Here is a 13,779-nt window from a genome sequence, read left to right as displayed (position 1 = left end):
ACTCTCAACCATTGCTCCACCTGGGAAGTCCCTGTTCTGCAACTTTTTATCTCTATATGAATGGAAAAGTGTGTCTTTAAAGGTCAGAGGCTAGAGAATGGGCTATCAGCTATATTCCAGGCTCTAGGCAACATTCTTGTGTGTGTGTGTGTGTGTGTGTGTGTGCGTGCGCGTGTGTGTGTGTGTGTGTGTGTGTTTGAAGTAACATTTATTGATTGATTCCCCTTCCCTTTTTTTTTTTTTGGCCACACCACAAGGCTTGTGGGAATCTCAGTTCCCTGACCAGGTATTGAACCCGGGCCACAGCAATGAAAGTGCCGAACCCTAATCGTTAGATCACCAGGGAACTCCCTGACTTCCCCTTTCTTTTTTGAGTCCCAATAAAATTTTATTTACAAAAAAATCAGGTGGTTAGCCTGGGGCCATAATTTGCCACCCCTGCTCTAAAGAGTGGGACCCAGAGCCTGAATCCATGGGAGATCCTAGGCAACATTCTTCTATAAAGGTGCAGGGCCGGCATGACTAAGTACAGGCAACAGAGCACAAGGGTTAGAGGTAAAGGACTAGATTCAATGCGAAGTCAGGTTTGTTCTACTCTGTTACAGCCCTAACCCCCAGTGTGATGGAGATTGGAGGTGGGGTCTTTGGGTGATTGGGTTTAGATGAGGTCATGAGGATGGGACCCCCATGAGGGGATTAGTGTCCTTATAAAGAGAGCCTTCGTGCAAGCATGCCCTCTCTCTGCCCTGCGAAGGCTGAGGGGACTCTTGCCGAGGACCAAGCACAGAAGTAGGAATTCAAAGCACGTCTGTCCCCTCACCTCTGGCTGTGCCAGGAGAAAATAAGGAGTCCTGATCCAAGGTCCATACTTTCTCATTGTCTCTATTCATTCAACAGGTGAGTGTAGAGCCAGGTGCAGATTTGGGCCGGGTGCAGGGGTGGGGTGGAGAGGGCTCCAGCCTGCCCCTCCCCCAATGGGAGCAAGCCTTTGTCCTGCTCTCTTCCGCCAGGGTCTGTCCCATCCCCCTCTCTCTGGCATCTTTACTTTCTCTTTCCCTTTGCAATAACCTCGGGTCCTGCTGCACAGAGGGGTCCAGCTCCATCAGAGACTGACCTCTGCCAAGAGGGAGGGCCCAGGAGAAGGTGGGTCGGAGCCTAAGGAAGCAAACCACCCCAGGGCCCTCCCACCCCTGGTGCCAAAGCAGGAAGGAGGTGGAGCCTCGGCTGAGACGGCCTGGGAGGTCGCTCACAGATAAGGGGGTTTTCTACACAAGAGCCCTGGGAGAGGAAATGGAGCCCCAGCACCCGAGACAAAGGGCAGGGATGGGACTAGCCAGCAAAGGAGGCTGCAGCCAGAGGCCCCGGATCAGGTACCGCCGCTGCCTGCTCTGTCCCACTGGACCCCGTCTCCAGCCCTCTCTAGGGCTGCGCCTCTGTCCTTGGCCTGCTTTTCCCCCCCGCGCAGTCCCTGCAGTCCCAGCCTTGTTACTTTCCCTCTCTGGGCTCCTTCTCTGCAGGGCCCACTCCCATCTGGGGTCTTTGCCCTGTTCTGGGGGTGCCCCCACTATTGTTTCTGAACTGGCCCCTCCCAAACCTCCACCCAGCTCTGAGGGTCCTCGTGGCCCAGCTCTCAGTCTGAAAGTCTATCGGGCTAGGCCGTCCCCTCCCTGCCTGTGCGGGGCTGCACCCTCTATTGGTCGGAAGTATCTGTGCTCTGTTAACGCTTAGAATTTGGCGAAAGGATGACTGACGCAGCTGGTGACATTTTTTAACGCGCTCTGATCAGTTTTCTGTAGTATTTACACCATCGTAAACACGGTGTGAGAATAGTTCTCCGAGGCAAGAAGATAAATCATCTCTTCCAAGGATATCTCAACTCTGAGCAGGAAAATAAATGCACACTGTTCACACACCTGGCCACATCCTAGGTGGTGACCGCGCTTCACGTTTATAACTGTACCACTAACAGCTCTAATGGAACTGGAGGAAAGATCAGGAGAAACGCTCCTATTTTAAAATTAAGTAGAAAAGAAAGCCACACCCAAGACTTCACACAGCTGCAAGGTCACATAATGGAAGAGCTGGAAATGGCCTGGCCTGGTCAGGGGACCCAGCTCTATCACTTACAGCTCTGTGACTTAGGCAGGCTACTTGTCCCCCTCTGCATCCCCGCTTCCTCCTCTATAAAATGGGCATGGCTGCCGCAGCATTTGAGTTCAGATACAGAAAGCACTTGTAACCATAGCCCAAGCCTGTGAATTTAGGTGTTCATCCGACATTGAAACACAAAACAAACACGCGCAAGTGAAAAGTCAGGAAGGAACTGAACTGAAATGTTAAAGGCTCTGATTTTGGAGTGGAGAGGTTTTCGTTACTCTTTTTTATTTTTCTAATGATTTGGGGGATGGGTGGGCAGGAAAACTGGAGTGGAGGTGGCGGGATGTGCTATTGGAAGTAGCAGAGCCGGGGTCCCTGTGGGAGAACATCACCCGTCCCTGCTGTCCCAGCACCCTCTCCTCTCCCTCTCCCCCAGCCTTCCTGCCTGGAAAGGCGCAGGAAATTCTCAAGGCCCTGGCGGGTTGCTGGGAGGCCCAGCGCCTAGGGCGTCCAGGGGGCTACGCTCTGGAGAGACCAGCCGGGAGTAACTCCAGGGGGCGCTCTCTGCATTTTCCCTTTTCTCTCTTTTGCCGCAGGCACCCAGTGGAGTGGTTAGATCGCCAAACCTTCTCCTTCCACTTTCGCAACCTGAGATTTGCCAATGGGCGGAACTACACCTACCTCTGCTACCAGGTGGAAAGACTGAAGCACTGCTCTCCTGACTCCTCCGACTGGGGGGTCTTTCAAAACTGGGTATGGGCCCCAGGACACTCTCATCGCAGGCGGGAGCTAAGTGTTGACCCAGAAAAGAGGCGCAGCCGAGAGACACAAAAGCATTTATCTGGTGCCTTAGAATTGCAATGCGGGGAGCACAGATTCAGGAGCAGCCTGCGCTGTGTCCCGCCACAGGGAAAAAAGCCGGGACGGGGGCGGGGGCGGGTATCGGCAAATTGCGGAAGGTTTAGGATGCCTTGCACAAGTTGTTTTCCCAATATTATGATTGGGAGATATAATTACAATTGCAATTCATTGGTTTTCAGAGTATATTATGTCAGATACTAGGAAAATCCCTTTTGCAGTGTGTCCAGTTTTTAATCAAGAATGCGGATATGGGGACTTCCTTGGCGGTCCAGTGGTTAAGACTGGGTGCTCCCAATGCAGGGGGCGCTGGGAACTAAGATCCCGCATTTCGCCCGCACCCAGCCCCCCCCCAATAAAAAAGAATGCGGATATAGCAGTGACAGGCTCTGTCCTATGCCCTTGCCCAGTGTAATAGTTCGAATCTGGTGCCTGTTTCAAAAATGGGATGAAATTTTAGCCCCCAAATGGTGTCCCTCATGTCAGAGGTGTTACACAGGTTCACATAAGCCAGTAGAGGATGTGGAAAAAATGGTAATAAGTCCAACGCCTTTTGGGGATTCTCAGTGGCGGATGTATCTTCCCACACATTTTCTTAAGTCCGGGAACCGGCTACGCGATAGCGGTTGACTTACTCCCACAAAGCCTTGTTTAGCGAGTCTGCTGGTGGGGGGTCTCTGAGTTTGTCATCGGGCTTGGCGAAATGTCCCCCCACCCGCCTGCCCTCCTCCACCCAGAGGGCAGCCTTTTCAGAACCTGTGTGCGGAAGGGGCGGGGAGGGGGTGTGCACTGTAGCGGTATTATCCCATCAAAACCTAATCTGAGTCACAGGTGTCATCTCACTCTTTCTACTACCCAGTGTTCAAAAGGTTAAGAGAAACTGATGAAATTAATATTGACGCTGTGTTAGACAACACAGTCATCCCTAGATATGGGGGTGGGGAGGTTGGTTCCAGGACCCCCACGAACACCAAAATCTGAAGATGCTAAATCCCTCAGGTAAGATGGCATAGCATTTGTATATAACCTACCCACATCCTCCCATAGACCTTAGATCATCTCTAGTTTACTTGTAATACCTGATACAATGTAAATGCTATGTAAATAGTTGTAAATACAATGTGGATGTTATGTAAGTAGTTGCCAGCCTGGCAAATTCAAGTTTTGGAACTTTCTGGAATTTTTTTTTTCCTGAATAATTTCAATAGGTTGAATCTGCAGATGAGTAGCTCTCATATACAGAGGACTGACTGTATATCTAATCTATTATCTCAATTAGATGTATTTATAACTAATATAAAACTTCCTCATGAGATAGTTTACATTCTTATTTCTTCATACGAAGTCACTGAAATGAACTGTGTATTTTTACACTTGCCACACACCTCCCTTCAGACGAGCCGCACCTCAAGTGCTCTGTAGACACGTGTGGCTGGCGTTTCTGCCGACGGACAGGGCAGCTCTGTGGGCCTCCCAGCAGACAGCACCTAGGGACCGAGCCTGGACCCCACAGGGCCTGGACCAAAGCAGGCACTCAGGTTACTTGTAGAATGAATGAATGGGAGGATGGATGTTAGAATGAATGGGTGAGTCGATGAATGAGGGAAGTCGATGACTAAAGAAGAAAAGAAGGGAGGGGAGAGATGGAAAGAAGGGATAACTCCTGAACAACCTGCCTCTGGGATGCCCACGCCCCTTACCCCTCCTCCCCAACTCCCTAGCCCAGCCTCACTGCCTGCTCTGGCGGCCAAAAACGCCCCCTTTCCGCCTCCATCTCTCCCAGGTCTATCCCTGCCATGCGGAACTCTGCTTCCTCTCTTGGTTTCGCGCTAAGAAGCTGTCCTCTTACGAGCAGTACCACATCACCTGGTTCTTATCCTGGAGCCCCTGCTTGTCATGTGCAGAGCAGGTGGCTGCGTTCCTGAAGGAGAACAGGAACGTGAGGCTGAGCATCTTCGCCGCCCGCCTCTACTACTTCTGGAAACCAGATTACCAGCACGGGCTGCGCCTGCTGCGCCACCAGAGGGCCTGGGTGCGCATCATGTCCTTCCGAGGTGAGAGCAGAGGGGGCCGGGGGCTGGAGGGCGGGGCGGTGGGAGGGATGGGGGCGGACCTAGAATACCCGCCAGGGAGGGTGAGCGGGCGGAGAACCTGGGAAACGAGGCAGGACTGAGGGCGCACGGCAGGGAGTGGGCAGGAGGGGGCAGGGCACAGGACGGTCAGCAGAGAAAGGCCTCCCAGGGCCCGGACCTGATGGCTTTCTCTCCTCTTTATTTCAGACTTTAAATACTGTTGGGAAAACTTTGTGTACAATCAGGGAATGCCCTTCGAGCCTTGGAAGAAACTGCGTAAAAATTATCAGTTCCTGGTGGCAAAGCTTCATGAAATTCTCGGGTGAGGGCTTCCTTAGCCTTCCTCCCCCCACCTCCTCCTTATCTCCGAGTACCTTCCACCTCCCTCCTCAGCCTCCTCTCCTCCCTGGCCCCAGAGGGCCACTGCCCTTGGGCTGCCCCTGCCCTCCCTCAACTCCTCTCTCCTTTCTTCCCCCAGCGTCTTCCCCTACCCCCCCCCGCCCCCCGTGAGATCTCCCTCTCCTCCAGCGAGGGAGCCCCACCTCCTCCCATCTCACACATTGACCAAACCTTGTTATTGAACTGAACATAAATGGGCATGAATATGTATAAGTGTGAAAATGAGATTTGAAAAACATCCTTGAAGACAGACTTGACTTATCAGAGAACGAGGCTCTTTGATGGGAATGATGGTACTCGTTTGCTAGGATATCCGCAACAGAACGCCACAGACTGGGTGACTTAACAACAGGTATTTACTTTCTCACCGATATGGAGGCTAGAAGTCCAAGATCAAGGAGTCGGTAGGTTGGGCTTCTCCTGCACCCTTCCTCCTTGGCTGCAGACAGCTGCCTTCTCGCTCTATCCTCAGATGGTCTTTCTTCTGTGCATGACCCCTGGGGAGCCCCAGGTGTCCCTCTGTGTGTCCCAATTTCCTCTTCTCATAAGGACATCAGGCAGATTGGACTAAGGATCACCCTAAGAGCTTCCTCTTAACACAATCACCTCTTTAAAGGCCCTATCTCAAGTATGGTCACGTTCTGAGAAACTGGAGGTTGGGATTTCAGCATACGGATTTGCAGGGACGCGGTTCAGCCCATACGATGACCAAAGGCTTTCTTGAGCTGAGCAGGTGCAGTGAGAGCAGGATCCTTGTCCTGTGTGTCTCTCTCCGGATTATGCCTCCTTGACCCTGACTCCTCTGCTTGCATTCCAGACCTTGGTGTCCCTAGAACCCCACCGCCACCCCACCTTCACTTTGTCATCGTCACACCCTGTCCTCACTCTGTTCATCCCTCATCCCATTCCCAGATTGCTGCCAGAGACGAAGCTCTGCGGATGGTGACGGAGAATGAGCAAAAGGAAAAAAAAGAATGCTTACGTTTACATTTAAATACGTTTTTAGAAGAAAAAAGTAGGATTGGGGATGTGAGGATTGAGATTATTGGAGCTTTTTCAAAAAGCAGAATAGAAAGCGGAAGGGCTGCTAAGAGTCAGGTCAGAGGCCACAGTTCAGTTGCTCAAGGTAGATCAGGAAGCGAGCGTCTGGCCCTTTGTCCACAGAGCCAGGTGCCGCGTGAACGCACCGGGGAGGAACTCAGTGGAGGTTCCAGAAGGGGTGGCCGGGATTGTGGCAGGGCCAAAAGCGAGTAAGAGCCTGGTGAGGTGGGATTCTGGGCAGGCAGATGCAGAGGAAGGAACAGCAAGTGGGAAGCTGTTGGTTTGGAATCTGTCCTTAAAGTCCTTGTGGAGAAGGTCTGGGGTCCCACTGATCTTGGCCGTCTGGGTGGGAATTGTCAGTAGCAGCAGACACCTGTCCCTTTACTCTCCCTTCCTGTTTGCACTGCTGCCTGGGGGTCTTGGGCAGAATCCAGGCTGTCTCTGGTTGCTTCGGCTCTTCTGCCTTGATGCTCTCCCTGTCGGTGTTTCCTTCAAGGAGGGATGCACAGAGGGACATGGTTGGGGATGGCGTACCTCCTGCTTGTCTCGGGCATTAAAACGGGCCACAGTGGCCAGCTTAAAATGTCCCTCTCCTGGCACACCTGCATTTTGGCCCATCTCAGGTGGCTCACAGGAATCTCCAAGCCGGGGCTGTAGGATTGCTGTCACTAGGGAAAGGCCAGCAAACGGTTTCAACCTTCTTGTCCATCTTTCCTGCCTCTCAGGCCAGGGGTGACTTAGCTCTCTGAGTTTGACCAACACTTCAGTGTACAAATCTGATCACTCTTTGGATTTCCCTGGTGGTCCAGTGGTTAAGACTCCATGCTTCCAGTGCAGGGGGCACAGGTTCAATCCCCGGTTGGGCAAGCTCTGCGTGCCACGTGCTGTGGCAAAAAAAAAAAAAAAAATCTGGTCACTCTTCCCAGAAGGATCCAGCTCATTCTAGAATCTTTTGTTGGCTGTGGCCCTGGGCATTAGGACAGATGGGGGTGAAGGGGACACCATTCCTGTGGATCCTCTAACCTCCTGCCCAAGCTCTTGTTACCCCCGAGGCCGTACCAGGGCCTGTGGGGCAGAAGGTGGTGTGTGCAGGGCGGGCAGCGGGGAGCAGTGGGATGACAAGCTGGGAAAAGTTAATTTGGGAATCACGTTTGTGTGCAGTTTGGACTGGAGGTGGCCATGACTGCTCTAAGACCTCCTCGCTAGGTTTCAACTTTCCCCAGAGCTGTTTTCTCATCTGGAGGTCTTGGTGGCCACGTGACAAAGTAAGCAGATAACTTACCCCTTCTCTTGTGCTCCCTCCCCCACTCCTTTTCATGGAACAATGAGGAAGCAAGGGGAGGGAACCAGGCTAGGCTTCCTGGACAGCTTTCCAGTTCTGCCATTTATCTGCTGTGTGACCTCAAGAGAGTGTCTTAACCTCTCTGTGCTGGGACCACATCTAAAATGTCAGGATAATGCTCCTCCCCGCTTGATGCTACTGGGAAGCTGGGGGTAGCAGATGGTGCACAGGATCTGCTCAACACAGGGCTGGAGATGAAGATCTGGAGTACTGACCCCCAGCCCTCATTTTCCGTCCTACCCAGAGTCTTGTCAGGGTACTGAATAAAAGCTAAGTGTCAAGTAGGAGTAGGATGGAGAGGGCTCCAGCCTACCCCTCCCCCAGTGGGGGCAGGCCTTTGTCCTGCTCTCTTCTGCCAGGGTCTGTCCCATCCCCGTCTCTCTGGCATCTTTACTTTCTCTTTCCCTTTGCAATAACCTCGGGTCCTGCTGCACAGAGGGGTCCGGCTGCATCAGAGACAGACCTTTGCCAAGAGGGAGAGCCCAAGAGAAGGTGGGTGGGAGCCTAAGGAAGCAAACCACCCCAGGGCCCTCCCACCCCTGGTGCCAAAGCAGGAAGGAGGTGGAGCCTCGGCTGAGACGGCCTGGGAGGTCGCTCACAGATAGGGGGCTGTCCTAAAAAAAACGGTCCTGTCCTAAAAAAAGGGTCCTGGGAGAGGAAATCGAGGCAGAGTGCCTATGACAAAGGGCTGGGCTTGGACAAGCCTTCCTAGGCCAGGAGACTGCATCTGGACTCCTGGGATCAGGTAAGTCCAGAGCCCAGGGGGAGGAAAGAGGATGGGTCTGAGAGACAAAAACCACCCTGGGCCTCCCACCTCGGCTTACCCAGACAGGAAGGGCATCTACCGCTCCGAGAGCTGTAGGGGAACGCTCTCAGATAAGGGACTTTCCCAAGGCCAAGCGCAGCCTTGTGAGAGGCAGGTGGAACCAGAGATCCCAGTGCCCAGGGCAAGCTGGGACATGTCTGCCAAGGAGGCTGGAGCCCGGCTGCAGGGGCCAGGTGGGGCTGCTGGTCCTCCTCGCTGCCTCGGGCTCCGTGCCTAGCCCTGGGTTCTCTCCCTCTCTGGCTCCTTCTCTTGCCTCAGGCCTCCCAGCCCTACCTCTGCCACAGCCTGTCTCTCTGTGTCCCTGGCCATATCCCATAGGCATGGCCACTGGGTCTTCCTAAAGCTCTCTGTGCACCCTCAGTCCTAGACTTTAGGTTCAAGGATGAGTGAAACAATGTTTGGAGTCAGCTATAAAAGCGTTTTTGTAAATTTTATGTTAAAGGCACAATTTTGCAGAGAATATTCTCGTTTCTCCTCTGTGGAGGGAAAACTCTCCAAGACAAGAAGATAACTCGTTTCCCATGAAGACACTACCAAGTATAAAAAATTCAATTGGTCTTTAAGTACTTCTTACAAGTTGTTTCTATCGTACCTACAGTTTTAGCTATTCAAGGGCAAGGTGCAACATTTGTGCTATGAAGATAAGTCCTCTTGTCTCAAATGTGAAATATCTCAGCCTTGAGTGTCTGGCTTTCCCCAGGACTGGGGAGTTTCTCAGAACATGGGAACTTCAGGGCTAAAATCAGGAAGACTCCGGGCAAACGGGGCAGTGGTTGTCTCAGGTGTGCTATGAATGGGGTTTCCCTTCTAATCCTTACCCTGAGGGTGGCCAGTTGCCCTCATGGGGAGTATGAACTTCAGGCGAGGTCATTGGCCAGTAATCGAAGGCCACAGTCCAGAGATGGTCTCTTCAGCAATCGTTACCCAAATCCATCTAAAGTTTTACTAATTAACACAAGGGACGTCAGAGATAGGTTTCCACTGATGAAGTTTGTGGCTTTGTTAATTAGCATAACATATCAGAAATGGTTTTTCATTGGTGAAACTGGTGGTGTTTCAATGAGTTGGCTGGAAATATGGTGAGACTCCTCTGGCCTTGCAGGAACAAAGTGTTGTGTCCCGTGGTCTGGGCCGTGAGGGCACCCTTGGCTTGATTCCTGTGTCCAGATGCCAATTCTGAGGCTCTGAGGTCATCTGAGTCTGACTCGGCGGTCAACCAAGTGACATTACCTTGGGTGGAGTGTCCAGGAGGGCAATGGGCTGGGGCCATCAAGCCTCCCAAGCTCGTTCAGACTGGCATCTGCTTGGTCATGGGTGTCCACGTGCAGTGCGGCTCTGGCCAGAGGGTGCCTTCATGCGCCTCTCTGGGGCCCGGCAGGAAGGCTTCTGGTTACACCCATCTACTGCTGTCCGTGCAGAGCCAACAGCACTTATTGAAAAGAACCTGGTGGGCTTCCCTAGTGGCGCAGTGGTTGAGAGTCCGCCTGCCGATGCAGGGGACACGGGTTCGTGTCCCAGTCCGGAAAGATCCCACATGCCGTGGAGTGGCTGGGCCCGTGAGCCATGGCCGCTGAGCCTGCGTGTCCGGAGCCTGTGCTCCGCAACGGGAGAGGCCACAACAGTGAGAGGCCCGCATACCGGAAAAAAAAAAAAAAAAAAAAGAACCTGGTGGTTCTGCATCCCCACATGGGCTGGGCCACTTTGCAGTATAACATTAAATGAAAAAAAAGCAAGATACAAAATGGAATACTCTATAGAGTACAGTCATAATTAGGGGGAGAAAAAGCTATGTGAGCCCTTCAGCCAAAGGGTCTGTCACAACACTACCTTGGTGACAACAGTTTTTCCTGTTCACATGCCTCTGTGCTCTTTGTACAGACAAAATTATGATACACACATCTCGGCCAAGAGCACAGTGTTAAAGGAAGCTCTTTAACTTCCATCCCCCTCCCCACTCCCCAAAGAGAAGGGTCCTGACATTAGGTACAGGGTTGAGGTGCTTGTGGGACCTTAACAGAGGGGTCTGGGGTGCAAGACAAAGATGTGAGAGACGAGGAAGGACATGCCGTGTCCAATTCTCGGGGTGGGGGCACCCGCACTCAGCCCAGGAGTCCTGCCCGCAATGGCCTCTAGCATGGGCTGGAGGGGTGGTGATGTGTGAGGGGGGAGAGCTCGCCCTCTTCCCTCTGCCTCCCAGTACTCCTGGCCAACAAAGAAGGAAGAGACCCTCCCTTACCTCCCCTTAGGGGCCTAGGTGAACCCAAGGAACTGGGTTCAGAATGTGACAGAGCCTTGGGTGACACCAGAAAACACTCTGCATCTTTGGTTTTCTCCTTCCTGTTGCACAGAAACACAATGAATCTGCTAAAAACAAATATATTCAGACAACAGTTTGGCAACCAGCTCCGGGTCCCACAGCCCTGCTACCGGAGGAAGACCTATTTGTGCTACCAGCTGAAGCAGCTCGATGGCTTCACGCTTGACAAAGGCTGCTTCCAAAACAAGGTGCCAAGTGGGTTCCCTGGGCACAGGGCAAGCAGGGGCAACCGCACCAGGCAGGGAAAGTCCTGAGGCTTAGCAGAATCTGAGTGACCCCGCTTCCCTGGAGCTCTCCACATTCTTTCCCATCCGCGGGCCACCGCACAAGCCCTTCCCACCCGCAGAATGTACCTCCTAACCCCTCTTTGAGAAGTTGATGTTTCCTCATCCTCCAGATCTCAGCTCGGTCACCACTTCGGGGAAGCCAAGCGCTCTTCCAAGGACTGAGCACCTAACCTCACCTACAAGATCTCCATCACACTTCTGCCTTTCTGCCATCTTCCTACCTGTCCCGTCCCCTCTCCCTCCGTCCCTGACCTCCCTGGTACCCTCAGGTTCAAACATCTCCAGACAACCTCCCGGACATGTCCAAAAGCCAGGTCACAGAGTATTCAGGACTGTGCCCTGGGGGTGTCTGTTCTACAACCCGTCTCCTCTGGGCACTGGGACCCTGATCTGATTCCAACGAAGTTACAGGTGCTTGGGGAGTGTGGAATTAATGGATGAGTGAGTGAGTGAAGGAATGAATAATTGAAGGAAAGAAGGAGGTTCTTTCCTTGTGCTATAGGCAGTTCACATACTGGAAAGTTCACAGGACAGAGGCCCTCGTCCCGAGCTTCACCCTCGGTGTGTGACCTCTGGCCTCTGCCTTCTAACCAACCCGTCCGTCTCTCTGAGAACCTCTCCAGAAACAGCGACATGCAGAAATTCGCTTTATTGACAAGATCACCTCGCTGAATCTCGACCCAAACCAGCGCTACAAAATCATCTGCTATGTCACGTGGAGCCCCTGCCCTGCCTGTGCCGGGGAACTCGTTGATTTCATCAATGGTCGGGACAACCTGAGCCTGCAGATCTTTGCCTCCCGCCTGTACTTCCACTGGGTCAAGGTGTTTCAGAGGGGGCTGCAGCAGCTACAAGCAGCCCAGGTCTCAGTGGCTGTCATGACCCGCTCAGGTAGGAAGAGAGACAGAGCTGTCGGTGGACGGGAGGATCTGCAGTTCCAAGAGCGAAAGCCACTGAGTGGGAGTGGGGGAGAGGGGAGGCTGGACAGGAAGGACGGCGGCCCAGCTGAGACCCAAGATGTGATACCACCTGAAGGGGAAATTCCAGGGACAGACTAATTCCAGGGAGAGGAAGAGAAGGAAGGGGAAAGGAAGGAGGGACGGTGGCCCTGCTGGTGCAAGCTTGCTGCTCCCCTGCCCTTGGGGCCTGACTCAGTTTCCCTCTCTCATCTCAGAGTTTGAAGACTGCTGGGAAGAATTTGTGGATAACCAGGGGATGCCCTTCGAGTCCTGGGATAAGCTGGAGCAATACAGTGAAAGCATAAGCCGTCGGCTCCAGAGGATCCTGTCGGTGAGAAGCTCTCCCCGCTGCAGGCCCCTGGCCTCTCCACACCCCGCCGACCCCCTTCCCAGCTTCAGCCCCACTTCTGTCTGTCAATCCTCTCCTTGCTCTCTCCCCACTGGCCCCCACTGCTTTCTCTTTTCTCATGACACCCCCTTTAGGTCCCCTCTTCCAGGGGCTCCCAGTTCCTTCATTCTCTCTCTCTTCATAGACTTTTTTTAAAATACATTTTATTTTACTCATTTATTTTTGGCTGCGTTGGGTCTTTGTTGCTGCGCGTGGGCTTTCTCTAGTTGTGGCAAGCAGGGGCTACTCTTTGTTGCGGTGCGCGGGCTTCTCTTGTTGCGGAGCATGGGCTCTCGGCACGCGGGCTCAGTAGTTGTGGCTCACAGGCTCTAGAGCGCAGGCTCAGTAGTTGTGGCGCACGGGCTTAGTTGCTCCATGGCCTGTGGGATCGTCCCGGGCCAGGGCTCACACCCGTGTCCCCTGCATTGGCAGGAGGATTCTCAACCTCTGCACCATCAGGGAAGCCCCTCTTCATAGACTCTTCTTAGCTTTCTGTTTCTCTTAAGGCATCCCTGGCCTGCCTTGATCCAGTTCTTTTCTTGTCCCGGCATTTTCAGCCTCGCCTCTGTTCCCCTTCCTCCCTCAGTTTCCTGCCAACCGAAGCTTTCTCATTTCTCTCTCAATAGCCCTCGAATTGGAATAATTTAGAGGATTCCTTCAGAGACTTGAGACTTGGATCCCCATCCCCTTCATCGTTAAGAAGTGACTCAAGATGACAGGCCCTGGAGGCATCTCACTGCTTCATAAACTGCTGGCTCTTAGGAGCAAGTAGCTCCACGGTCACCCCTGACCCTCGCCCAAGTCCACAGACCTTTCTTTCCTCTTTCATTCTTCTTTTTTCCTTTCTTTTCTAAGTGGGTAAATATTTTTATAATTGAAAAAATAAAGATAATTTGTAAGTCTGTAAAACTTGGGTTACTTTCTGAAAGGAGAATCAGGTTTTTCCTTCATAAAAAGATGAGTATAAAGAACTTTCATACTACAGCACTAAGGAAAAATTTACTTAAGAATTCCTAGTATAGGGACATCCCTGGTGGCGCAGTGGTTAAAAATCCACCTGCCAATGCTGGGGACACGGGTTCAAGCCCTGGTCCGGGAAGGTCCCACATGCCGTGGAGCAGCTAAGCCCATGCACCACAACTACTGAGCCTGTGCTCTAGAACCCGTGAGCCACAACTACTGAGCCTGCGTGC

General features: G+C 52.7%; 1 protein-coding gene across 2 annotated transcripts; it reads left to right on the top strand.

The window, feature by feature from the left end:
• The first annotated feature begins 1,095 nt into the window (after window positions 1–1,095).
• LOC116760453 (DNA dC->dU-editing enzyme APOBEC-3H-like) lies at window positions 1,096–13,495 on the top strand. Of its 2 annotated transcripts, none has more exons than XM_032645311.1 (8): window positions 1,096–1,370; window positions 2,694–2,790; window positions 4,739–5,009; window positions 5,235–5,349; window positions 10,984–11,140; window positions 11,863–12,130; window positions 12,414–12,529; window positions 13,213–13,495. In XM_032645311.1, the coding sequence occupies exons 1-8, from the start codon at window positions 1,291–1,293 to the stop codon at window positions 13,300–13,302; spliced, it is 1,194 nt and encodes a 397-aa protein (XP_032501202.1). In that variant the 5' UTR covers window positions 1,096–1,290; the 3' UTR covers window positions 13,303–13,495. The 2 variants fall into 2 exon arrangements, with proteins under 2 accessions (XP_032501202.1, XP_032501201.1); XM_032645310.1 differs by having other exon boundaries at window positions 2,694–2,850.
• The last annotated feature ends 284 nt before the right edge of the window (window positions 13,496–13,779 follow it).

Source organism: Phocoena sinus, chromosome 10, assembly GCF_008692025.1.
Source record: "Phocoena sinus isolate mPhoSin1 chromosome 10, mPhoSin1.pri, whole genome shotgun sequence".
NCBI classification, from domain to species: Eukaryota; Metazoa; Chordata; class Mammalia; order Artiodactyla; family Phocoenidae; genus Phocoena; species Phocoena sinus.
The sequence above is the reverse complement of the archived record's forward strand: the minus strand, read 5'-3'. Positions and strand labels throughout refer to the sequence as shown.